At 40.5% G+C, this 22,975-nt stretch overlaps 1 protein-coding gene across 3 annotated transcripts in view; it reads left to right on the top strand.

The window, feature by feature from the left end:
- The window catches only part of Cit (citron rho-interacting serine/threonine kinase), a 157,953-nt gene that overhangs the window by 28,014 nt on the left and 106,964 nt on the right, over window positions 1-22,975 (top strand). For all 3 annotated transcript variants that reach the window (XM_026403400.2, XM_026403399.2, XM_026403398.2), the window contains exons 5-8: window positions 5,273-5,415; window positions 7,163-7,256; window positions 13,073-13,276; window positions 14,791-14,944. In XM_026403400.2, the coding sequence (XP_026259185.1) occupies window positions 5,273-5,415; window positions 7,163-7,256; window positions 13,073-13,276; window positions 14,791-14,944 (595 nt within the window). The remainder of the gene's footprint in view (window positions 1-5,272; window positions 5,416-7,162; window positions 7,257-13,072; window positions 13,277-14,790; window positions 14,945-22,975) is intronic.

The raw sequence follows: 22,975 nt of genomic DNA, 5'->3' as shown, positions 1-22,975 counted from the left end.
ATCCCATCAAGATATGAGTTTAGGGCTGTAGTTGTGGCTCAGTAGTAGAGCACTTGCTTAGCATGTTGAGGCACTGGGTTGATTCTCAGCACCACATATAAAGAAGGAAAGAAAGAAAGAAAGTTTGTTCAATCAATAACTAAAAATATTTTTTTAAAAAAGGTGTGAGTTTAGGGGTTAAATTTCCAACACAGGAACTTCAGGGAGACACATTCAAACCACAGCAGTACTAAAGAACTATTAAACGTTCATTCCCCCCACATGCATGTGTGTGCATGCAAGCACTCCCGGGCACACTAGCATGCATGAGGGCCTGCATTTGTCCTTCACTTTAAATTCAATGCAGTGCTTGGAAATTGCTATCTCAGTACTTGGGGTATAGATGGAAACACCAACAGAGAAGCATCCGCTCCTTCCAAACTGAACACATGTAAGATTTGCCCTTTAATTAGCATCTGCAGCTGCTGCCATCAGAAGGGTCTGTCTCTGTTGGCCTGAAAGTCTTTGCTTTAAAAGAGCAAGTCCATTATAGCTCCAAGCCTGGCTCGGGCTTGTCTGTCAGCTGCTGTGCTTTCTCAGCCGTCAGCAGGGTTGCCACATTGTTTAGGGCTGTTTCACTAGAGGGCTCTTCCCCCCTCCTGTCTGTCTGCTTCGGATTACTGTCCTTAGTGATCACCATCGGGGTGACCTACAGCTGCTCATTGTGTACAGGAGACATCTCCAGTCCTTGCAAGGATGGAAGCTCATTGCTTCAGTGCTGATGGACTGGTTATTTTCCAGCCCTTTGTTGTCAGTGATCTTGTCTTGATATTCAGGTAGTCACTGAAAAAATACGCATAGCAGACGTGATGGCTGTATTAAAGCCAAGGTCCATTCAAGGGCACCTCTCCTCTGCTGTGGAACCTTTTAATCCAGTTTGAATAAGAAGCCACACTGGTTCCACAGCCTTGTCAGCAGCGGGTACCACTTCAGTGCTGGACTAAGCTACATCAGAATCACCCTAGGAGCTCCTTAAATATTCAGATTCCTGGACTCCACCCATGGAGCTAGATCTGTGAAGTCTGGAGCCAGTCAGTCTCTGGAATCCATGTTTTTAACAAGCTTCCTCAATGGTTAGGGTGGGAAGGAGATGTGTGTTACTGTTTTTGCACATTGTTGATGATGATGACTATTATCATCTGAAATTCTGTTTTGTTCCACTAGGATGCCTGCCATGAAGGCAGAGATTTTTGTCTTATTCACTGCTCTATTCCTAATATCTAGAACAGTTGCACATAGTAGGCACTCAGGTGTTTATTTGGATGAATAGTCTTTTTTTTTTTTTTTTTTTTTTTTGCAGTGCTAGGGATTGAATGTAGGGGTGCTTTACCAATGCACTTTGTATTCTTAGTCCTTTTGTTTTTCTATTGGGGATTGAACTCAAGGGCACTTGACCACTGAGCACATCCCCAGCTCTATTTTATATTTTACTGGGAGAAAAGGTCACGCTGAGTTGCTTAGCACCTCACTTTTGCTGAGGCTGGCTTTGAACTACAGTCCTCCTGCCTTAGCCTCCCAAGCTGCTGGGATTACAGGCGTGCGCCACTGCACCCTGCATCCTTAGCCCTTTTTATTTCGAGATAGGTCTTGCTAAGTTGTCCAGTCTGGCCATGAACTTGATCATTCTGCCTCAGCTGCCCATCCTAGTCACTGGGTTTACAGGTGTGTACCTCTGCATCGTCTTATTTTTAAAAAGTCTTTCTTCTGGTGATTCTGATGGGCAGGTGGGCCTGGGAAACCATGCTTTAGATAGCTGAAAGTCTTCTTGAATTAGAACCACATTTTTTCTGAGGGAGATACGTGAGCACCTCACTGGGCATCTCTGAGTAGTAAAAGTCAGGGTCAGAGTCACATTTTTGGATAAAATCAGACGCAGTACGGAGACTCTGGGACAGCCTGGATGATGATGTTGGACTTAACTAGTTCATAGCATCTGCTGACACCGCTCTTTGTTTCACAGTAGGTCATCTGGTGTGGAGACTTCAAGACTTACAGTTTGTGACTTTCAGTGATGCTTTTGGAGTCTCTTGATTTGGTACCATTTTTAACAGTCCCAAAGTGTTTCTGAAAGTCCCCAAGTCCTGGTTCTTCATTGTATCTTTAAACCTAATAGCATAATGATTTATTAAGCTTTTTGATTTGCACAAACTTTCTTTCCCATGGACTCCATGTGTTCCAGAAGGAACAACTATACCCCATACTGTAGTTTTGGAATATGAATAACATCTTGGAATAGCCAAATTTACCCAGTAAATGGCCAAACTATGTTCTCCTAATGTGCACAGTTCAATTTTTAATGCTGTAATCTGGAATTGTGTTGGGGGGTGGGAGTTGAGTTTGATTAGTTTCTCTGATAAGGACCCTGTCTATTTAAATGTTTGTCTTTTAGAATGTCTATTTTGGCCCCACATAGTAAAGCATGCTGGTTTTTGTTGGTTGTTTTCTCATCAATCCAGGATTTCTGAAGAGATGGAAAGTTGTTTGATCCATAGAAAAGATTAATGTAGTTTGGCAGGGAGTCTTCTGAATAGGAGCAACGAATACATGCCTCTTTGTCTTGAAAGAGATGCTTCTTATTTTCTGTACTATTCTGCTGGTCACAACAAATCAAATCTTTAGGAGTAGACACTAAGAACCAAGTAGTGATCAGTTTGAGAGCTCTTAGAAGTTGCCAGTGGCTGTTATATATTTGACTTTCTGAGCCTTAAACTTAAAAGCTGTTCTGTTTTTTCAAATCTTTAATGGAACCATAGGAAATTTACAACTGCAGCATGTCATCATAAATATGCATTGTTCTTATTTTAAGGCATTTGAGTTCTGAAAGTATGAGTACTTCTGTTATTATCTGTGCATTTTTTTATGTTTAAGACCTTTTTGATGGCAATATGTATTTAAAACAGACGTACAAATTAGCATTCACCCACATACCTAGGGCCTATGGAGAGCCAGGTTGGGATGAGTGGGTGGCTGGAGGGAACCAGGTGGCTTCTGTGGATTCGAGGGCTGGGCCAAACATCTTACATGTGCTGTGAATTTGGGGAAATGGTATGCATGTTAGGTGCTGCCCCTCTAAGTGTTGTCCTCCTTGTTAATTCACAAATCCAGTTGTTTTTGGTAATTGCAGTGTAAATGGAATCGTGCTCTTCTAATGTAATTGTCTGGAGCCTGGCTGGGTGTCTGCTGAGTGTAAGAAGCTGTGCGAATGTGGCAGATTGCCAGGTTCCAAGGAGCCCTCAGGGAGGATATGTAAGTCCCTGGCTTCCCCAGGGGGATCTGGTTTGGCTTGACCTGGTGCTGGGCAGACTTTCTGGCATCTTTACTGAACCAGTCTGGGGCATTTAGGGATCTGTTCAACTAGTTTAGACTTTCTAGAACTTTCTTCTAATTCTTAACTAAAGGCAAACAAGAGTTTCGTGGGGGATAATAGTGAGAATTTACATCCCAAAATTGGTTTTCAGAAAATAGTGTTTGGGATATTCAGGGTTTTTCAAAAGAAGGCTATTTGAATCTTGCCTTTTTCTAGGAAAGATTGAATATAACTTAAAAGATATTTGTAGGGCTGGGGATGTGGCTCAAGCGGTAGTGCGCTCGCCTGGCATGTGTGCGGCCTGGGTTCGATCCTCAGCACCACATACCAACAAAGATGTTGTGTCTGCCGAGAACTAAAAAATAAATATTAAAAAAAAAAGATTCTCTCTCTCTCTCTCCCCCCTCTAATAAATAAATAAATAAATAAATAAATAAATCTCTAAAAAAAAAAAAGATATTTGTAGAATGGTCAGTAAAATTCAAGTCAGAACAAAGGACAGGCAAACTCCATGAAGGTCAACCTGGTTGCAGCAGTGGTCAAAATGGGCCCAGTCTTCTCTTCAGCCAGGAAAGAATGCACACAGTACAGGAAGGGGAAGGACAGGGATTGAATGGTGGCTGACTTCATGTTGGTACCAGGCACTGTGCAGGACCTCCCAGGACCTTGTCTTGTTTAATCTGAATATAAAAAAATATTGCAAGGGGATTAGTCTTATCTTAGTTTACAGGGAATGAGACTGAAAGGTAAAGAGGTGAAGTTATCAGGTGGAGTCTGCCGCCAACTGGTTAACTGGCCTGAAGGCCCTGTGTTGACTCAGGAATATCACAGCTGGTTATCCTCAAAAGGAGGAAGGATTTCAGGTCCTTGGGGCAAAAGAAAAAAAAATTTTTTTAAACTAATCAAACATTTACCTGAAGCTTTATGTTCTTCTTCTAGATTTTTTCTGTATCCACCAATAAATCTGCTACTTTTTTTCTCATAAAAAAGAGGTTATACTTTATCCTATACAGGATGTCACTTTATATTATCATGGGCAGCTTTCCATGGTAGTAGGAATAAATGGAATCCATTTGTTTTTAATATCTGTATCATATCCCATCGTTTCAATATATCATAATTTAGCTATTCTCTTATGGATAGATACTTGGAAGATTTCCAGGTTTCTTTCTTTTTTTTCTATTACTCACAATGCTTCAGTGGATCTACTTATTTATCTACCTATCTTCAAATTACCATAAAATAATAAATGGTTAAAAGTGGAATTACAGGGCTGGGGTTGTGGCTCAGTGGTAGAGCACTTACCTAGCATGTATGAGGCACTGGGTTCAATTCTCAGCACCACATTAAAAAATAAGTAAAGATATCATCCAACTACAACTAAAAATAGTTTTTTAAAAAAGTGGGATTACTAGGTCAAAGGGTACATATTCATGGTTAGATTTTTAATAGAGACTGTCAATTGCCTCTACACTGTCTGTAAAAGGAAAAAATAGTGACGCATTTTTTGCACGCCTCCTATATTCTGCTGGATGCTGAGAGGAATGCAAAAAGGAGGTAAGAGAGTTTGTTGCCCTCCAGGAATATCCATCTACAGTATGTACTGAATCCTAGGGAATGGGGTATTAAGTTGGGTGGGTGGATGGGGGAGTAGGTGGAATTAATATAACTTTTCAAGCTTTGCCTTGTAAACGTTGTGCACGGTGCCTGGGACTAGTCTTTCATTATATCAGTTCTCTTGGGTAATGGATGTAATTTCTGCAGGGCAGGGACCTTATCCTATGTCTTACACTATGTCTCACACATCTTCATTGCTTTGTGGAGACATTGTAATTATAACATGTCAGGTGGTATTCGAAGATCTAATTGAAGCATTCCCTCTTTTTGGGGTGTGTGAAAAATTAATAACTTTGGTATTGTATACAGGTCATGGAATATCAGCCTGGAGGGGATTTGCTGTCACTTTTGAATAGATATGAGGACCAATTAGATGAAAATATGATTCAGTTTTACCTAGCTGAACTGATTTTGGCTGTTCACAGTGTTCATCAGATGGGATATGTACACCGGTAAGTGAGATTCCTTAATAGCATACTGAGAATTTATCTGTATCATGGAAGAGTTACTGCATGGAAATGAGTGGATGAAAGATTTCAGGATCAAAATAACGATTCATCCAGTTTTTAGACAATCTTACCTGTAAATGGTTGAAAGAAAACTTTCCAAAATGGCAGAGGTGACAGCTTGTGAATTCACCAGTGAAATAGATCTAAAATTGTAATATTCTCAAGTTTACTAGCACCAAATTTACTGGTACCATCTGTTAATAGTTAGTGTACCTAATAGGATCAAGAACCCTTGTATGGGTTCTTTGAGTTATATGGTAGATACGTGGAATTTGATTTGTGGAAGGACCTGGCGTGCCACAGGGAGACATGGAGTGTACTTTGCGTCAGTCAGCTTTCTCTTTCCCCTGTGTCAAATGCTTGAGATAATCGGCTTACAAGGGAGAAGGGTGTTTTTGGCTCACAGTTTTGGAGGTTTCAGCCCATGATGGATTTTCTCTTGTCACTTTGGGCCTGTGGTAAGGTCACACACCACAGCAAAAGCACATGATGGAGCAAGACCACTTATTCACCAGTGGAGGGCAAAGCAGAGGAAGAGACCAGGGTCCAACAGCCCTCTTTGAGGCCAAGCCCCCAGTGATCTGGCATTGTTTTAGTCAGCTTTTTCAATGTTGTGACCAGAAGATAAGACAAAAACAATTAGAGAAGGAAAGTTTATTTGGGGGCTGATGGTTTCAGAAGCCTCGGTCATGGAGGGGCAACTCCGTGGCTCTGGGCCTGCAGTAAGGCAGCACATCAGGATGGAAGAGTGTGGCTGAGGAGCCATCTTCCTTCTACTTCCTATTCTCTTAAATAAAACATCTGTAAGTCCAAAGGAAAAAAAAAAAAGAGTGTGGTAGAGGAAAGCAGCATGGGACCTGGCACCAGGAAGAAGAGAGTGCTCCGCTCTGCTTGCCAAGAACAAAGTACACCAAAGGCACACTCCAGTGATCCACCTTGCCTTCAGCTACATCCTCCCTGCCTACAGTTACCACCCAGTTAACCCATTCAAGTGGGTTAATGCCCTGATTAGGTTAAGGCTTCATAACCCAATTATTTCACCTCTAAGCATTCTTGCATGGCCTCATACATGAACTTTTGGGAGACACCTCATATCTACAACAGAACAAGGATCCAATCTTAAAGATTCTGTCACCTCCCAAAAGCACCATGCTTGGAACTAAGCCTTTAACACATGGGCCTTTGGGGGTCACTAAAGATCCAAACCATAGCACACTTTTAACTATATCCATTAATAATTCATAAAGGTGCACCACAAAATCCTCAGTGATAAGTGCTTCTTTTCGTCTTCACTCATACTGTTTTAAAATCTGAGAATGTTGTGGGAATATAATGACAGAGCAATATTCATAAAATCTGGGCAAAGGCTCAGCTTTTTCATTGGCTAGTTGCATGACCTTGGTTAAGTTCTCATTTAGCTTCTTTGGCCTTAGTTTTGTAATGCAAAATATGTGTTTGTAGGAGAAATAATCCATATAATAACATGGATTTTCTTCTTTTCCTTTTTATTTCTCTGTTCTGCCTTCCTTTTTTTTTTTTCAAAATGTATGCCAATTATATCCATCAATAGGCAGGTTCTATGCAGTGGAATACATACACTAAGGTTCTTGCTTTGATTGAGATCCTTGGTTAGCGATTGCTTGCTGATTATCAAGCACAGTGCTAATTCAGGGTCCTCATTTTCTTACAGCGACATCAAGCCAGAGAATGTTCTCATTGACCGAACAGGACACATCAAGTTGGTGGATTTTGGATCAGCTGCTAAAATGAATTCAAATCAAATGGTAACAATGGAATAAAATAGCTTAATAGAGGTTATGCCAAAAAAGCATTCCTTGAGCCTCATAAATTTGGGAAATAATGGGATACAGTGATGAGCAACCTTTTGGAGACTTTGTCTGCCAGAATACTACTACTCCTAGAGGGATAGGGTGGGAATGGGGATGTGGAATTATTCATAGCACCCTTTTATGTATAATGCCTTTTTAGACCATATGAAACATCTTTAGGAACAGTTTGGTTAAAAAGAAAGGAAAATGTTTATTTTGTTTTTGCCTTCATTTTTCTTGTCTCTTAGAAACTTCTGATGTAGTATCGTTTTTACTTTAAAATATTTTGTTGAAATATTTTATGTAATGTAACCTTCTTTTTCTCAAATCCTCCGTTTCCTATGCAACAAAACTGAAGCTAATCAGAGCATTTGAATTAAATATCCTTAAGTGTCAAGAACCAGTGCTCAAAATGTCATTTTTAAGTTTTGGACCTTTAGTAAATTAAACTGTATTCCACATGCTAATTAGGAAGGCAGGAGTGGAGCTATTGAGATCAAGAGTAAGAACACTTCATGAAAAAGATGACAAAGTTTAAAAAAATTGGAGTTAAAAAATCCTCTAAGAAAGTTGGTTCTTACTAAAATGTGAATTTTGAGGTCAGCTTGCAAAAAGAATGGTCTAAGAGAAAATCGACTTAGGTTTTAAGATTAATTTCACAACCGAACCACTTGGTGACCTAGACAAATCCTTAAGAACTTGGCCTTTATTCTTTTCTCTAGAAAATACTGTTTCTAGTTAAAATGCACAAATTAAGAGGTTAGAAGCTGCTTTTCAAAATGCCCCCCAGGTCTAAGTTAAGTCCTTTATAAATAGGACAGTATGTAAAATTGCCTGAAAATGCATTGGAGGAAAGGCGGGTGTTATTAGGTTGGTACTAGGAGAAGGCTGAGAGTTGGGTTAACACACTGTACTTCAGCGTCTGGCCTGTGTGTTCTGAGGACCTGAGACCTGCTGAAGATAATTTACTTAAATGTTTGGGCCCTTGGAAAACAGGCTCCAAATGCTGTCCAGAATTAGGATTTCTCAACCTCAGCACTATTATTTTTTTCGAGTTATGTTCTTATAATCTGCTCACTCAATCATCACAGTAAGAATAAGATTATAGATTCAAAGCATTTTATGCTTTAAAAATGATATAGAAGGACTGGGATGTAGCTCAGTGGTAGAGCATATGGGTGGCACTGGCAAGGCACTGAGTTTTAAGCCCTAGTGCCCCTGCAAGAAAAATTAAGTATAACTCCAAAACAGGCATGAAAACTTATATTAAATTTAGTAAATTAAGGCAGAGGAAAAAATAACACAAAACTGTCTTCTAAGATTAAAAAAACTTATGCATTGTATTAGTGGCATTAATAAACTCACACATCAGAGCTAGGCATGATGTCACATGTTTATAACCCCAGCTACTCAGAAGGTTGAGGCAGGAAGATCGAGAGTTCAAGGTCAGCCTTTGCAACTTAGAAAGACCCCATCTCAAAAAATTAAAACCCAGAAACGCATGCATTTGAGAATAAATTGCAGTGTATGTCTGTAGTCTTGACAGTATAACTTCAGCTCTGTTGCCTTTTCTTTATTGTGGTGTTTTAGGATATTTAGCTATATACCTGATCTCTATCCACCAGGTCCCAAAAGTACCTTCCCTATCAATTATGACAACCAAAAATGTCTCCAGCCATTGCCAGATGTCCCTGGAAGGAGGGGAGCAAAATTACCACTCTGAGTTGAGAATGTCTATAGTAGACTGAGAAGCCTCAAGAAGCTCATTAATCAGAGCTGGCAACATGCTTACCATAGAAAACCTACCCAGGAAACTGGATTAAGATCCATAGTCATTGCTTCGTAAATAAGAATTGAGAATAAGAGCCTATCTCCACATCTAGAGGAACTCTCTTCAGAGCACTTGGTGGGGAGGCGAGTTCCTAGTCAAATTTCTCTATTCTGGTGCTGCCAATTGCCTTTTTCAGTTCCTCTAATTGTAGCTGACTTTCACTCCAGGCGGGATCCTCTTGGAGGCACTCAGGTTTATTTGCAGCTCAAAGCTCAGTCTCCCATTATCTTGGTCAGGGAGTTACATCATTGCATATGCACACTTAGAATATTGTACCTCTTTTCTCCCTGTGCCTTTAGGGTCAAAATGTGAGAAATAGATAAGAGGGAACTTTTAGCATTATTTTACATGTAAAGGCTGTTTTATTACAGAAGAGCAATAATTTACAATTCTAGATCATTTTAAGTGTGAATATAGAATTAGTAATTAAAAAAATAGTTTTGATCAATGTTGGAGGGTTAAATATGTGTTTCCTTTGAATAGAATGTTTTATAGGCCTAAAGTAGGTTGGATATATTTTCTGCACTCAGTATACTAGAAAAAATATATCCACATTTATTTCAATTACTGTCACCCAAAAGTCAATCAGTCCTTTCTCCTGCCTTTCCCAAACTTTATCTTTGTTTTTTAGATATTTCTGAATCTTAGATACATTGAGGTTTTTCCACTGTCCATTGTCTTTATCTCAAGTTTCTTATTCAGAAGTATTTTGTGTTTTACCTTGGAGAATTTTATGTTATTCAGTAGGAGCAGAGGCCTAGTGACCACAGGACCTGCTGTGTGACTTGGGTCACCCACTTCACCTTATAAGAATCTGAGAGACTGGTAAACCTCTCCCAGTTCCAATCGGTTATTCTTCTTTCTTGAAAAGAGTTGTAAGGAGATTCTAGTTAAGCACATTGTAGCATTTTTCAGCAATAAAGAGCCCCTTTGAGCAGTTGGAAGCCCATAGGCACTCTTCCTGTTTAGATTTACGTAGGAGTGAAAAGATGTAATTTTCTTTTGCACAAGAGGAACAACATAGTGAGAATTCCGTTTTCCCGGTTTCTACAGGTGTGTGTGTATGCCCTGGGCATCTAGATGGAGAGACTTAGGTTTTAAACAGTTTTACATGTAAGCATTTTATGAAAAGGGATTGGGATGGTTTTCTTACTTCCTCATTTGCTTTTGGTATAAGAGTCTGCTAAGTTAACCCTCTTCTTTTTCCCTCCCTCCCTTCCTTTCTTTCCTTTTCCTTCTGTTTCCTCAAATATAGCAGACTCTTCTGTCCCCTGGCCATTTTCTTATTGTCTCCTGCTGAGCTGGTTTATTTTCCCTGTCAATATAGTAAAAATTAACCAAATTTATTGGAGCCTTGTGGAATAGTGTACTGCGGGCAGGTTGGACTCCAGATGCATGTTTACTTTTAACATCTCACTCAGCTTAGCTGGTTGAATTGCCACCAGAGGAGAGTGAAAGCATACTGCAAAATCCCCATCAGGACTTGTAAGTTTATGTGTGTGTTGACCAGGTTAAGGTGCTTGGAGGTCAGTGACTAATGGTCAGTCACTAGAAGTCTTTTTAATGGCAAGTAAACACTATGTGGAATTGTATAGTGAGCAAGTCAGTTGGTATTTTTTTTCCTGTCATAGCTTTCTAAATTAATAATGAAATTTTAAAAATTGTTGGATGTAAATATATTTAATCACATACCTATGATGGGGCAAGGTATGTGTTATCTGACTCTTTTTAATAAGTCTAATCATTAGTTTTAAAATGAGGCATTGATATTTTATGCTTTCTGACTGGGTCACCCTGATATGTGACCAAGTCAAGTTCAACTCTCTGGATGTGAACGAGTGACTCTGTCCTGTCAGCTGCAAACAAGAAAAGCAATATTCTGGAACAACCTATATGGAAATAAAATAAAATCCAATAGTGCTTATTTGACAACTGTGTAGTTCGGGTCCTGCAAGGTAATTAGGCATTTGATCAACAATCTAGTGACATTATCATTCTTTAGCTAAGCCAAGATGTGACAGTTCTTGTTTTGTTAAAGAATACCTCTTGCTCAGTGCTAGGATTGTGGTTTTTGCCAAGATCCTATAGTTTAATCCTAACCCTGTGCTGAGCTCATAGGACAGAGTCTTGGCTTAGACTTCCCAATGTCAAGGCTTTCCCTTCCTTGACTTAAGCCTCAATCATGCTGTGGCTCTGTTTGGACCACAATGTGGCCCCTTTGCTCTTACTTCTGTCCTTTAGCACAGGTCTGCTTGCGGGTTTCTTGGGTGATCGGACTGTCCAGCTTTCCTGAGTGGGGGCTTGTAGAGGAGATCCTGTTGCCCAAAGCAATGGTGATTAGTGTCAGAAATGGGAAGAACCTACACCACTGAACTTTTTTCTTTTTTTTTTTTTTTTGGTGCTGGGAATGGAGCCTAGGGCCTTGTGCACAGCAGACAAAGTGCTCTGTCACTGAGCCCATTCCTAGCCCAGAATCCTGTATCAGAATGTGGGCCTGAGGAAAGGGAAAGGGATAAGGAAGAGGGACAGGAGAATTATAGGAATGATATATATATTCCTGTATTGCCCACATATTGGGGTGTGTGTGTGTGTGTGTGTGTGTGTGTGTGTATAAAATGAGAGGAGATGGGAGAATTCCAGAAAAATCTCATTTCTTTTAATAAAAGGATCTTGGTCAGAGGAATGAACAAGCTTAGTTTCGGGCTGGAAGAGCTTCATCCAGCATCACTGGGGAAAGGAGGCCTCACAGTATCTTCTCTAAACATTCCCCTTTCTCTCAATACCCAATTAAAGCAAAGCAAATTTACTTTCTTGATATGAAGTCCAGTCTTACAGGTGTGTGGCCATACCCCCCAATCTCTGGGCTTTCTCGGGGGCACTTAACATCCTTTAATGAGGAGAAGGTTCTTTCACACCATTTAACTGCTGACCCGAGAAGCCCATTTGCCACGTGGGGTAATAGGACATCTGGTTAACGTGGTATGTGACTAAAGTCAGGGCCTTCCTGTTTTGATGGGGAGGGAGGTTAGACAGGTGATCCTCAGACTTCAAATTTCATGGCTCATTAAAACTTCAAAACAATTTTGAAGACCAGACGGGCTGCCACGTACGGGCCCCCCTAGTGAGTGGTTTGGAATGAGGGGCAGAAGACCTAATTCTTTCATCAGCATCATTTCAAGAAACAAAGCACATTTAAACACTAAAACATCCAGAAGGACAAATTCTCAGGGAGAAAAGGACAGTTCCTAAAAATGGAATACTTTTACCTTTATGAAAACACCTCCTACGTTGTCCTAATGCCTTGCCAAGGTCAGGTGCTGGGGCACCATTGGATTGTAGACCCCTGGGTTTTAAACAGTGGGGAGGGATCACAGGAGAAAGAGTGAGGTGAGGAAAATGAACTCATTAACATCCATCGCTGGGTGGAAGGTATTAGTCATGTCACACCCTGCGGGCAGGCTAACATGGGAATGCGGATTCCAGAATCTATTTCCCCGTTTTTTTGAACTTGAGATCTAACCTGCATTTGTAATATTGCATTGCCTGTTAGCTGCCAGTTCCTTAGTGATGGTTAGACTGATCTTCTAGATTGCTTGTTAGGCTTTATAATCATTTTGCTGTTTTCTTAAGTAAAAGAAGTTCTAGCAAATCAGGAACCTGTATCAGGAGATACCAGGAAACACCTTCATTGATGCCACATGCCCAGCTTCCATTTGTACAACCAAGGGGTGAAGGTCATCAACACATTTTGTCCTGCTGCCTTTGGATTGTATTGTGTGCTTTTAAAAAAGAAAATTAGTAAATGTTTGCGTTTCCTGATAATGTGTTACTTGACAGAGGTGTGATCAGTGGCAGATCAGCTTGGGTCTGATGTGGCTGTGGCACTCTACTTGAGGACACTTGAAAGTTTGCTGAATTCACTTTACTGATGGGATTCTAGGTGAACTCCAAACTCCCGATTGGCACCCCAGATTACATGGCTCCTGAAGTGCTGACCATTATGAATGGGGACGGGAAAGGTGTCTATGGTCCAGACTGTGACTGGTGGTCCGTGGGAGTCATCGCCTACGAAATGGTTTATGGGAGAACCCCGTTCACGGAGGGAACCTCAGCCAGAACCTTCAATAACATCATGAACTTCCAGGTAAAGGGCCATTAGATTTCAAAGTAACATTGAGAAATGCCGTTTAAAAATGGTGTGAATGAATGTTTATATGTAAATCAGCATGACACTCACTTTGTGCCAAAAGCTGTGCTAACACTTTATTAATTATAGTTCATAGAATTAAACTATAATTGTAATTGCCAGTAATTGTAAGACTCTGTCATTATTTCATGTATCACTAGAAAAGAAAAACTGCTGCCAATTAATTTTAATATTTTTATTGATTATAAAATGCATCTTGATTTCACTTCTGTTAAATGTGCATAAATGTGAGTCTTTGAATTGATGAAATATAGTTTATTAGCTTAATTCATCTTCAGACAACACTGAGGTAGGTATTATTATTATGATAATTTTCATTTGCAGATGAGAAAACCAAATCACAGAGAGGTTATGTAACTTGCCCCACATAACACAGGCAGCCCGACTCTGAAGCCCATGCTCTTGATTTTATGTTGTACTGCTTCTGAGAATTATCAAATATGGTAGTAAAATTGAATAAGAAAATTAATTAGAATTATATTAATATATGTATATAAAGTGAAATAAAAGTATTTTCTGGGCTGGGAGTGTAGCTCAGTAGTAGAGCACTTGCCTAAAATGGAGAGGCCTAGGTTCTGTCCCCAGTACTGCAAAAAAAAAAAAAAAAAACCCAAAACAAGCAAAGGATCACCTGTTTTCTAATAACTGTAATTTTCGCTATACTAAGCTCATTCTTAAGGACATGATAAATATGTAGTTTTCAGTTTCAACCAAAAGGAAAAACGGGAACTTATTTCTTAGGTTTTCGTATCTAATTCAATTTACATCTTCCTGGAATGGTTAATACACATTCTTAATGTACATACATTGTTATTCTTGAGTCTCCTCTTGAGTTGAAGTTTCCCCTTAGATGACTCTTGGGGCTGATTTATTTCCTTCATTTCAGTTCACTCATTCATTGAGTAATTCAGTCACAAGAGAATTGCAGCAGATACCGGAGGTACTGGGTTCACAGTGATGAGCAAGGAGGCCCTCGCTGCCCTTTCTCATCATCAGTCAAAAACTGCAGTACATTGTGTCAGGGCAAGAGCAGAGTACAGAGGGAGCCTGTGGAAATGAGCACCAGGGTAGGAAAGGGAGCCAGGGAAGGCTGGTGGGTGGGGAGGGAGTTCTAGGCCGGGAGAACAGTGTGATGTGTCCAGGGAACTTTAAATAGCTCATCATTGTTGGACAGCAAAGAGAGAGATGTGGAGCATGCAAGATGAGCTGGAGAGGGGAGCAGAGGTCAAGCTGAGGAGGAGATGGAGCCCCTACAAAGGAGCCAGGCCTATTGATGTGAACAGGCCACTTATTTTGGGAACATGCCTTTGGTCCAAAGTTAAGAGGATATAAAACTTTCTTTAAAAAAGATAAAAGTAAAAAATACTTGCATATATGAGAAATATTCTTTGGGATGTGAGAAATTGAATCACTGCTAAAAAAATTAATTATTGTATTTTTTTTTGGAGCAGCGGTTTTTGAAATTTCCGGATGATCCCAAAGTGAGCAGTGGATTCCTTGATCTCATTCAAAGTTTGTTGTGTGGCCAGAGAGAGAGGTTGAAGTTTGAGGGCCTCTGTTGCCACCCTTTCTTCTCTAAAATTGACTGGAATGACATTCGTAACTGTAAGTAGAGCATGTTTCTTAAATTTGGGTGTTGGGATTGAAAAATATTTATGAGCAACCTGAAATTACTCCAGTTCAAAGCAGCTGGGGTAAATGACATAAATAAAGGCTTTAGTTACATGTAGGAAGAGAAAAGGGCTATTGACATAGCTGTCTGAGGAGTAATTCTGCTTTAGCATTATTTGCATACAACTGGGTCATTTGTCAAACTCTACAGTTTTGTGGTCTTTAGAGTATTACCTCACAGTAAGTTCGAGGTACAAATTGATGGGGCTTGAAGCTTGTCTCCTGGTTTGACAGTTTCTTCCCAGAGGAAACATGGACCTAGCTATTTCATTCACAGATTAGGAAGAGGACACTGAGATCAGGCAGGGTGCCCAGGCTGCTCCACTAATGGCAGGGCCTGCGGGGAGGCAAGCTCCCTGCTGTGTTCCTTTGTTTCCCTCTGTGATATTTCCCTGTTCATATACGTATAATATCTAATGTGTATGTACTGTGGACTCATGCACACATCACTGTGTGATCAGCTTTGCAAACTGAATCGATCAATTATAAACAAAAACCTGATTTATTATCAACAAAATCAAAGAGCTTGTTTTTTTTTTTTTTTTTTAAAACAGATTGGCAATTTCTTTTTAGGATAATTCCTTACACATGTTGTTGATTACATGTGACTTAATGACCTGACCCAATGATCAGTTTGGCTTAGAGTCAAGGGGAGAGCAGTTTGCCTGTTTGAGTGTTTTATTTTTGGTAATGAGGGGAGGTGGGACTTGTTTTTAGGTATCAAAACCAGGCTTCTGATTGGAGCCATGTTGTAATTAAGGTTGAACTTCCCTAATCCCAAAGTTCAAAACGCTTCCAAAATCTGAAAGTTTTTGAGCACAAACACGATGCCACAGGTGGAAAATTCCACATCTGACCTCATGAGGGGTTGTTGTCTAAACACGGCACCCTAAAGATACTGCTTAGAATTACCGTCAGCCTATGTATGTGTGTACAAAGCGCATATGAAATATAAATGAACTTTGTGCTTAGACTTGGGCTCCATCCCCAAGATATCTCATTAGGTAGATCCAAATTTTCCAAAATCCAAAAAATCTGAAATCTAAAACACTTCTGATCCCAAGCATTTCAAATGAGGTATATTCAACTTGCGTAACCTCTTGTGCACTTGGCTGTGACACAAGAGTCCTTAAGATCCAGAATTGTCCAGTTGGAGGCTATTTTGATGGTTTTTCTAACCTTCTGCCAAAATATTTCACTGGGGAGCATTTCCATAAATATTTTTTTGGCACATGTTTTTCTTCTGGATTGGAGTTCTGGTTGTCGTTGTTCTGACAAAATACCTGAGAAAATCGACTTAAAAGGAGGAAAAGTTTGTTTTGGCTCGGGGTTTTAGAGGTTTCAGTCCATGGTCACCTGGCCCTGTGGCTTTGAGCCTGTGGTGGCACAGTACGTCATAGCAGGAATGCATGTTGGAGGGAGCCTATTCCCTGGGTCCTAGACCTGACTAGGCCCTGTCTGGGAAAGGTTCCACTCTCTCCCAATAGTGCCACAAATTGGCAATCAAGGCTTCCAGACATGTCCTTTGGGGGACATTTAAGATCCAACCCATATCATTTTGGTAGCTACACTATTTTCATTTTTTCTAATCTTTAGACAATCCTCCCACCAAACCTCTAAAGTTGAGACTTTTTAATCAGTAATATATTTTCAGCATTCTTCCTTTTATGCTTTTTGAAAGATTTTGATAGAATTTTTAGCTGCTGTTCAAGTACTTAATCTTCCCTAGTTTTGCCTTTTTAATCTCTTATCTTTCTGAACAAGCAATTAATTTTTTTATGCACAAATGTGCTGATTATGCCCAACTACATGTCTCTACTTAAGAAAGTCTGTGAATGGCGATTAATTATCTGAGTAACTTCATTCTTTGTTTTGGTAAACCTTGATGTTGTTTTGGTATGAGAGTGTTCCCTTGGTATCTGAGGAGGACTGGCTCTAGCACCCCTCAGGCATAGCAAAATCTTAGGATGCTCAAGTCTCTATTTATATAAAACAGAGCTGTATTTGCATATGACCTATGTACATCCTTCTGTATACTTTAATCATCTCTAGATGACTTATAATGCCTGATGTGATTTACTGCTATGTAAATAATTGTTATACTCTATTGCTCGGGGAATATTTTTTTTTTTTTATTGGTTGTTCACAACATTACGAAGCTCATGACATATCATATGTCATACATTAGATTGAAGTGGGTTATGAACTCCCAATTTTACCCCAAATGCAGATTGCAGAATCACGTCGGTTACACATCCACAATTTTACATAATGCCCAATTAGTAATTGTTGTATTCTGCTACTTTTCCTATCCCCTACTATCCCCCCTCCCCTCCCCTCCCATCTTCTCTCTCTACCCAATCTATTATAATTCATTTCTCTCCTTGTTAATTTTCCCATCCCCCTCACAACCTCTTATATGTAATATTGTATAGCAATGAGGGTCTCCCTTCATTTCCATGCAATTTCCCTTTTCTCTCCCTTTCCCTCCCATCTCATGTCTCTGTTTAATGTTAATCTTTTCTTCCTGCTCTTCCTCCCTGCTCTGTTCATAGTTGCTCTCATTATATCAAAGAAGACATTTGGTATTTGTTTTTTAGGGATTGACTAGCTTCACTAAGCATAATCTGCTCTAGTGCCATCCATTTCCCTGCAAATTCTATGATTTTGTCATTTTTTATTACTGCATAGTACTCCATTGTGTATAGATGCCACATTTTTTTTATCCATTCATCTATTGAAGGGCATCTGGGTTGGTTCCACAGTCTAGCTATTGTGAATTGTGCTGCTATGAACATCGATGTGGCAGCATCCCTGTAGCATGCTCTTTTAAGGTCTTCAGGGAATAGTCCGAGAAGGGCAATAGCAGGGTCAAATGGTGGTTCCATTCCCAGCTTTCCCAGGAATCTCCAAACTGCTTTCCAAATTGGCCGCACCAATTTGCAGTCCCACCAGCAATGTACAAGAGTACCCTTTTCTCCACATCCTCGCCAGCACTTGTTGTTGTTTGACTTCATAGTGGCTGCCAATCTTACTGGAGTGAGATGGTATCTTAGGGTGGTTTTGATTTGCATTTCTCTGACTGCTAGAGATGGTGAGCATTTTTTCATGTACTTGTTGATTGATTGTATGTCCTCTGAGAAGTGTCTGTTCAGGTCCTTGGCCCATTTGTTGATTGGGTTATTTGTTATCTTACTGTCTAATTTTTTGAGTTCTTTGTATACTCTGGATATTAAGGCTCTATCTGAAGTGTGAGGAGTAAAAATTTGTTCCCAGGATGTAGGCTCCCTATTTACCTCTCTTATTGTTTCTCTTGCTGAGAAAAAACTTTTTAGTTTAAGTAAGTCCCATTTGTTGATTCTTGTTATTAACTCTTGTGCTATGGGTGTCCTATTAAGGAATTTGGAGCCCGACCCCACAATATGTAAATCATAGCCAACTTTTTCTTCTATCAGGCAAAGAGTCTCTGATTTGATATCAAGCTCCTTGATCCATTTTGAGTTAACTTTTGTGCATGGCGAGAGAAAGGGATTCAGTTTCATTTTGTTGCATATGGATTTCCAGTTTTCCCAACACCATTTGTTGAAGATGCTATCCTTCCTCCATTGCATGCTTTTAGCCCCTTTATCAAATGTAAGACAGTTGTAACTTTGTGGATTAGTCTCTGTGTCCTCTATTCTATACCATTGGTCCACCCGCCTGTTTTGGTACCAGTACCATGCTGTTTTAGTCACTATTGCTCTGTAATATAGTTTGAAATCTGGTATCGCTATACCGCCTGATTCACACTTCCTGCTTAGAATTGCTTTTGCTATTCTGGGTCTTTTATTTTTCCATATGAATTTCATGATTGCTTTATCTATTTCTTCAAGAAATGCCGTTGGGATTTTGATTGGCATTGCATTAAACCTATAGAGAACTTTTGGTAATATCGCCATTTTGATAATGTTAGTTCGGCCTATCCATGAACAGGGTATATTTTTCCATCTTCTAAGGTCTTCTTCTACTTCTCTCTTTAGGGTTCTGTAGTTTTCATTGTATAAATCTTTCACCTCTTTTGTTAGGTTGATTCCCAAGTATTTTATTTTTTTTGAGGATATTGTGAATGGAGTGTTTTTCCTCATTTCCGTTTCAGAAGTTTTGTCGCTGATATACAGAAATGCCTTTGATTTGTGCGTGTTGATTTTATATCCTGCCACTTTGCTGAATTCATTTATTAGTTCTAGTAGTTTCTTTGTAGATCCTTTTGGGTCTTCTAGGTATAGAATCATGTCATCTGCAAATAGTGATAATTTAAGTTCTTCTTTTCCTATTGTTATGCCTTTAATTTCCTTAGTCTGTCTAATTGCTCTGGCCAGTGTTTCGAGAACTATATTGAATAGAAGTGGTGATAGAGGGCATCCCTGTCTTGTTCCAGATTTTAGAGGGATGCTCAGGGAATATTAAGGAAAAAAGTCTGTATGCATTCAGTGCAGATGCAGGTTTTTTGGAGTATTTTCAATCCTCAATTGGTTTAATCTGAAGATATAGAATCTGTGGACATTCAGGGCCAACTGTGACAGGATTCCTAGATTTTGTTCTAGTCTTTTCCTTCTAGCCTCCCTACAGGTTTTAGGCTTATTGAGTTTTTAACTATTTTTCTATGAATCGTACAGAGCCTGGGGAGGGTACATGCCATTGTCAAATATGGTTCTTGACATTTGTCCATCATGAGGCCCATTTTTTTTTTTTTTTGATGCCGGGAATTAAACCCAGGGCCTTAGTAAGAGCTGAGCACATGTCTAACCCTGAGCTACACCCCACCCCAGCCCCATGTCCTCGAGAAGCTCTGGTTGTCCTTGGGATGAGGCAGCTTTGTGGTAGGTCACTCTAGACTTGGTCACATTCACATGTGGCCTTGTAGGGTCCACGACGCACGCCTTCTGTGGCCTTCTGTTTATTTTTTCCTTACCCTATAAATATTCGCTTAGTCTTTCAGTTTTTCTTATCCTTAACCCACATCCTCCTACCCTCGTTGTGTTTTGTATCAGGGACTTCTCTTCCCCGGACTGAATCCTGAGTCTTAAAAACTTTGATGGTTTTTATTGACTCCCAACTCCCAGTGTAGTGGCTCTAAAGACTCACAGAATAGATTTGCTTTAATTTTTTTTTTAATTTTGGAATATTAAGTTTGTAGAAAAGTCAAAGGATAGTACAACAGTCCCAGCCTACCCTTCACTTAGTTGTCCCTAATGGGAACCCCTTACTTAATGGTTTGACATTTGTCAAAACTAAGATCAATATTTTCATATTACTGTTAATTAAACTTCAGATTTTATTTAGGTTTCACCAGTTTTCCAACTCAAGTTCCTTTACTGTTCCAGGGAATCAGTCCAGGGTACCATGTTGCAATTAGGTGTTTATATTGAAGGGGCTCAGCCCAGCGTAGATACTTGGTGCAGCTCAGCCAGGGGCTGGGAGCTTCTCGCCCACTGAGGTTCAGGAGAGCCTTTTCCTGACTCTGCAGAGCGGCATGGTGTGAATTTCAGTGTCTCCTAGCAGATCTTCCCGTTTGCCCTGCCTGTTTGCAATCAGCACAGGATTTTGTGATTGAGAGCATTGTTGAACTCTGTGCTCTTTGAGCCATTTGCTAACTAGGTAACTCTAACATAAATTATGCCTTTGTCCAGTCCTGCTTTTCATAAACACATGTGGTGTGACATTCATCAACCAAAACACTTGAAATCATCAAGTTTCTTCAGTTCATGGTTGCTGCTTCAGTGCCTTGGGTTCCAGGCTGCTGAACATTTCTGCTTTCCACAACACAAGATGGTCCCTTGATGAAAGCAACATTAGCCTCTCTGCTGTTTCACCCCTAATTCTTCTTTTTCTTGTTGTAACCAATGAAAGGAAGTACTGCTTAACACAGCAGGTAATAATCTTCTGAAACTCATTATCTCAAGAGGTGGTCCTGGCAGGAGGTATAAATGCAATTTAAGAAGGGTCTGGACAGATTTATGAATGACAGAATTGGGAGTGGCTACTGAGAGAAACTAGGACATGCGTTGGCTTTGACACTGAGGTCAGGCAGAGCATCTGTGCCCTTCTAGGTCCTTCTGCTGGGGGGATGCTGTGGGCAGCGCCGCGTGAAGCAGGGATCTGACCCACTTGAGGGATACTGAGTTTCCCAGCAAGTGAGAATCCCCGAGATGAGTTGCGGCCACCCCTGGGGTCTCCAGATGCCCATCACTCTGATGTTTCACCCCTAGCCTCACACAAGATTGTGTTTTTCTGGCTTATAGTCATCATTGTATCCAGGCTGCTCTCCAAGTTTCAGTAAGGGGTTTCTTAAGCCCACCAGCTGCTTCAGGCTGTGCCCTTCAGTGACACTTCAGATTCGGGGAGGGATTCTGCTCACACTCTGCTTGAGTTTTCTGGGCTTTTCGAAAGCAGGAGCCAGTCAGAGCCTCTGGGATCACACCTGCCTTATTTGGTGTATCCTACCTGCTTCTGTCGGTGGAAGAGTTTTGCTGCCTGGTACTCTTTGTCACATCTTTTTAACCCTGCCCTTCCCCGAAGGGCACAGTGATGTGGCTGGAACCAGCACACCTGCACCTGTCATCCAAGACAGAGAGAAGGGCGTAATGCGGGGGTGATGATTGTGGGTGATTTCCTCTAACACTTATGGCTGATGCTCTGGGGAACTGTGTTGTCCATTACTCCTTTCACTATTTTCAGAAAGGCACAGTTCCTGCCAATGTATCCTGATTTTTCAGGCCCTTTGTCTTTGTGAGTGGCGAGTGCATGGTGATCCCGTGCTGATGTCATGCCGTGTTGTTGTCCTTCCAAACATGTGTCCTTGTTGTCGTGGATCTTTATTCACTGCCTGGCTCTGAATGGGTGTAGTGAGACCTCAAATGCATACCTTGTGTTTGCTTGACGAACCTTAACCTTAATTGTGAGGGTCTTTGGCTTAGAGGAGAGACATGCCATGTTGACCAAGCTCCGGGTGGCATTCTTGAAAATTTTTGTGTGCAAAAAATGAACACCATGTAACTTGCCAAGTTTTAAAATGCCAGTCCTTTAGCATGATATGTGGAGAGGGCACCTATTCTGTGCCAGTTGTGTGGTATTCAAGTATATCACACTGTATTACTTCAGAAAAAAATTCTGTTCAATGTAAGAACTTTATACCCATTTTACAGACATGGATACTGTGGCAACTTGCCCAAGGTTGTATAACAAGTAAGCAAGCAAGTCTGGATTTGGGTCAAATTTTGTGCAGTTCAAAACCTGTGTGCTTAGCCAGGCCTGGTGGCACACACTTGCAATCCCAGCTACCTGGGAGGCTGAGGCAGGAGGATTGCAAGTTTCAGGCTAGCCTGGGCAATTTAGGGAGACACTGTCTCAAAATATAAGACTGGGGGTGTAGCTCTATACTTGTCCAGCATGCACGAGGCCCTGGTGCAAACAACAGACTGTGTTCTTTCCACAGAACCATATGGGCCTTGGCATTGTTATTAGTAATAATGTTTTGATGATGGCAAATAATAAACCATGTCACAATAGAGAGTAGATAACCTCTGGGTCTATTTAAGAACATTTGGAATTGCAGTAGCTTTTGATTCTGCAAGATTTATCTACAGTGTGCTAAGTGCTATTTTAGGTGCTGTGGCTCTACTGATAAGCGAATTTGGACGTGGCCCTGCCTTCGTATAGCTTACAGTCTAAGACCCTAACTGGCCCTTTGCTTGAACAGATTCATGGTCTTGTGAAATTGCTGTACCTCAAAGTGATAGGAGGTTTCATGCTTTGTAGATTCCCTATGGGGTTACTGAACCACATTGATTTTAAACAAAACATAGACCATAGACTGTGACCTGTGACCCCTGACCCCTTCTCCACATATCGCATCCTGCTAACTTGTTATCCTCCTCATATCTCAGATTTAGTCTAAGACATGTGGGATCCATGGCCCGTTTCTAG

Source organism: Urocitellus parryii, chromosome 3 (assembly GCF_045843805.1).
Source record: "Urocitellus parryii isolate mUroPar1 chromosome 3, mUroPar1.hap1, whole genome shotgun sequence".
NCBI lineage: Eukaryota > Metazoa > Chordata > Mammalia > Rodentia > Sciuridae > Urocitellus > Urocitellus parryii.
Note: the sequence above shows the minus strand (reverse complement) of the source record. Positions and strands in the feature narration are given on the sequence as shown.